This window comes from Miscanthus floridulus, chromosome 6 (assembly GCF_019320115.1).
Source record: "Miscanthus floridulus cultivar M001 chromosome 6, ASM1932011v1, whole genome shotgun sequence".
NCBI classification, from domain to species: Eukaryota; Viridiplantae; Streptophyta; class Magnoliopsida; order Poales; family Poaceae; genus Miscanthus; species Miscanthus floridulus.
In genome coordinates this window covers 126,367,651-126,371,569 of record NC_089585.1, presented here as the reverse complement: position 1 = coordinate 126,371,569, position 3,919 = coordinate 126,367,651, and the positions used below count along the sequence as shown (strand labels likewise).

The following is a 3,919-nucleotide window of genomic DNA, read 5'->3' as shown; positions in this document are numbered from 1 at the left end:
ATACCACTGAACCGCTCGCTCTCTGAAATGAAACAATCCTACTACTACGAGTACCATGAATCAATGCGACAGTGCGCTGCTACGCCTACGACGATATCCAGCTGTGCCGTGCCGTGTCTTTGGACGCAAGTGATTTCGACGGGATCTTGGCCATTACAGGGGCCGGACAGTGTCGGTAAGTACAGCGGGTACCATGCGGTACCGCTTCCAGTGCCAAATTGTTTGGCGAAGGACGACGGGCCTTAATAATTCCGTGTGGTGCAGGCGCGGAACATGATGGCCATTAGAGAGAGATCAAAGCCAGCAGCAGCAGAAGAAAAGAAGGCCACCACCGGCCGGGCACCGCTGATGTGCCGAGCAGAGAGGGAAGCGGGCCGGGGGGAGCAGCTGCGCTGTGCGTTGGTGTGCTGCCAATTGCGGCAGCAGGGGCGGGGCATTGAAGCGAAAGGGTTGGGGGTTTAATCGCCCGGCTGACACCGCCCCCATCCCCCTTGTGGCAGCAGCACAACTGTCTCCAATTACTCGGGCATTTATACGAGCGAATTAATCGGCAATAGGCCTCCCTTTCAATGACCCTAACCACCCAGCATCTCCCTTCTCGGCATTTCTGATTCGAGGTTTTCCTTCTCACTGTCGCACTCGCACGCAGGGCGAATCACTTTCGGGACACAAGGGAACCAGCTGGCCACCTGCCCGAGGCTGACCTCGGCTGATGTTTCCTCTTCTCAAATCCCAAGATACTTGCTTCTCCTCGCTATCAGGATCAGCTTGCAAAGTCATTCTCTGTTTTACTGCTCTCGTTGTTTCATTTTGGACTGCAGCAGGAACTCACTGCATTCGTCATCCAGAGGGTTACATGTCGCAACCTTGCAAGTTGCAAGTTACTCAATACTCATAATGGAGTAGTTGACAGTCTCAAAGGTTTTTTTTCGCTTTCTTTTAAACAAAGAGAACCGGCCTCATGCATGATTCCAACCTTTTGGATTAAAGAATGTACAATGTACTAGTATAACACTATCATGCCGGTACATCTTTAACGGTATCTCCCCCGTCCCAAAATATATGGATCTCTAAGTTTGCCAAAGGTTAAATTACCTGAACTTTTACTAAGTTTCTAATAAATAACAATAATGTTTACAACATCAAATGAGTATCATTGGATCCATTACGAACTATATTTGCATAGTTTACTTCTTTGATATGGTAGATATTAATAGTTCTTCCAATAAACTTGGTTAAACTTAAGACAAAACTCGAAAATTATTGTATACTAGGGAGGATCTGAGCGTCTATGTACAACTCTTCTAGCTTTCTAGGGCGTCATTAAGGCGTGTTGTATTAAAAATTTTCTCTATCTTAATACAAAGACACACAAACCTTTTGCATGACTGAGAAAAAAATTATCGTACTTCTGGACTAAGTGATTATACTTTTGTAGTTTTGTTGATTTTTTATCCTCTAGGTAGATAACGTATAAAAATCATAAACCTTTTAAAGGACCAAAAAAACACTATGCTAGTACTATTTGAGTTGAGTATGTATAAGACAGTTTCGGAGGACTTAAGGTGCCGCGGAGTCACATCGTCCATCAGCCAACGACTGTACACCTGCTAAGCATTGTTCATGACTTCACATGATTGTCCGCACAAGTATGGCCTTTGTACAGCACGTTCACAAGTTCCTTTTTACAAAACATGTGCTAACAATTTTTTTTTCAAAATACAATACGTGCAAACACACACACACATAAACAATCACGTACACTATTCATGCAAACGTACATGCATACGCCCTATGTTAATGTGACTGCCACTAAATTAATATCGTTGCTGATTCCTTAAAAAAAATATAGAAAAACTGGTGCTGAGCCTCTAGCTTGAATCCGGATGAACAAGTTCCACCACAGCAAAAAAAAAAAAAAAAAAAAACCTAACCAATGGACCTACAATCCTCAATTTGTGTTTATAAGTTTATCGGTTTGAATGATTGTATTGAATCCGGTACTTTAGTTCGCATATGAGACTAATTCCATGGAGTTCAGCTATCACCTCTCACACACTGCAAGCAGTGAACTGAACAAGATAACCGAGCTACATTTTGACTGCTTCGTGGATTTTCGTTATAGGGTTTGGCCCCAGGAGAGATTTTTGCATCGGCGATCATACTGGACCTCTCTGAACATATCGAAGTTACCCATATTCCTTTCAGATCCATCCACATGCTGCGTAAGTGCATATGCAGTTTCAGTTTTGTCATGGCAACACTTATTACACTACTGCACCGCAATGCACATGCATTTCATCAATCGCATTGCATGCGGCGGCAGCATATTTATGCACCATGCGGTACTATGAGCAAAGATCGATGTCGATGTGGTAGGACAAGAGCGTAATTACTTACTTCAATTAAAATAGAACAATGCTCATCAGAATAGACTTGTGCACAAGATTATCATAAGGAACACTAGCACAGCGCGAGTATTATTATTGTGTCTAACAAAGCATGAAATTATTACCTAGACCGATCCCTTTGACACACCGTGCCGCTCGGAAGGAACAGGTCTATGCAATAATTCCTTTGGTAATCGAAACAAACTCGATCGCGAATGGGAAATTAAGCTACGACGACGACGACGACTTGAAGGCAACAACGAATTCAGCTCAGCAGCAGCCTGTTCGAATCCGATAGATCAGCTGGATCGCGCGTGGGGTGCAGTGGTTTCACCGGCGCTGACGCGGGCGGCGCTGGTCGCCGTCGTTGAAGTCGAGCAGCACGGCGTTGTGGCACCGGGGGCACCTGGGGTCCTCCCGGGACAGCATCACGTACATCATGCACCGGGGGCACCCGGCCAGGACCATGGGCGCCGCGCCGCCGACGACTGGCGGCGCGGCCGCGGCCGCGGCCCCGTCTGGGCTGCCCTCGGATGACACGCACGAGCTCGGCGGCGACGCAGTGGACGAGGACGAGGAAGACACCCGGCGCGGCGACGTCGTGCTGCCGTTGTTCCGGCTCTCCCCGCCAGGCCGCGCCGTCGTCGAAGTCCCGCCCCTCGCCCTCGACAGGCCCATCCTCAGGAATTCCAGCTTCGACGCCTTGCCGTTGTTCCTGCTCATCGTCACCGTACCTCCGGCGACCCGCCGCCGCACAGGGTTCCGATCGCTGAGACGCACGGTTGACACGATGTTCATTAGCGTCACATACAACTCACACACCATGCTACAGTACATTTGAACGGAACAACATGCGTTAGGCATTACCTTGGACGAAGTTTGAACGATGTGAGCAGAGAGCGATCAGTAGGCCATGCTGGTGGCTTGGAGCTCTCCACCTGGTTGCGTGCAGCTGTTTGCTAGGTGTGAGTGTTTGTCAAGCAGCTCTGATCCTTGTGTTATATAATGATGAGGGAGGGTTGAGGAAGAGGATGATAGGAGGAGCTGGTTTCCTTTAATACAAGGCAGCCACATTTAAATCATGCTCAATTCCCTCCAAGTCTAGATATTGCAGAGGCCAGAGGCCGCTACTCTGTTTCTGAGTCAGCCAGCACACGAGTTCGCTAGCAGCTCAAAGTAAGGAAAACTATAGGCTAATCCAAGAAGTTTTTCCACGGCTTCTCCTTGCAACCATTAGGGCCTGCTAACCCCGTTTCGATCTTGATGAGCGAAAAATGCATGCCAGCTAGATTCGCAGCTCATCTATACATACACGGGGCTCCGCTCTACAACGACTGACATGATCATAGTAACATCTCACATCACTCTCAGTATTCCTGCGCACTGGAGAACTACGTGCCGATCGACTGGTACTGAACTGAACACAACACAAAAGCAGCAGACACAACACAAGCGTCGTCGTGCATGTACCTGAACCTGAGACCTGACGTGCCAACGCCCCCCACTGAATCAAACGGCGACCCCGTTCC

General features: G+C 48.0%; 1 protein-coding gene across 1 annotated transcript; it reads right to left on the bottom strand.

Moving 5' to 3' along the window:
* Positions 1 to 2,436: 2,436 nt before the first annotated feature.
* LOC136459504 (protein GL2-INTERACTING REPRESSOR 1-like) lies at positions 2,437 to 3,412 on the bottom strand. Its single transcript, XM_066459351.1, has 2 exons — positions 3,258 to 3,412; positions 2,437 to 3,159 (listed from the first exon to the last, which is right to left on the bottom strand). The coding sequence occupies exon 2, from the start codon at positions 3,111 to 3,113 to the stop codon at positions 2,721 to 2,723; it is 393 nt and encodes a 130-aa protein (XP_066315448.1). The 5' UTR covers positions 3,114 to 3,159; positions 3,258 to 3,412; the 3' UTR covers positions 2,437 to 2,720.
* Positions 3,413 to 3,919: the final 507 nt, after the last annotated feature.

Excerpts from the sequence above, each read along its gene's own strand:
- LOC136459504 (XM_066459351.1), bottom strand. The coding sequence starts at position 3,113 with ATGAGCAGGAACAACGGCAAGGCGTCGAAGCTGGAATTCCTGAGGATG.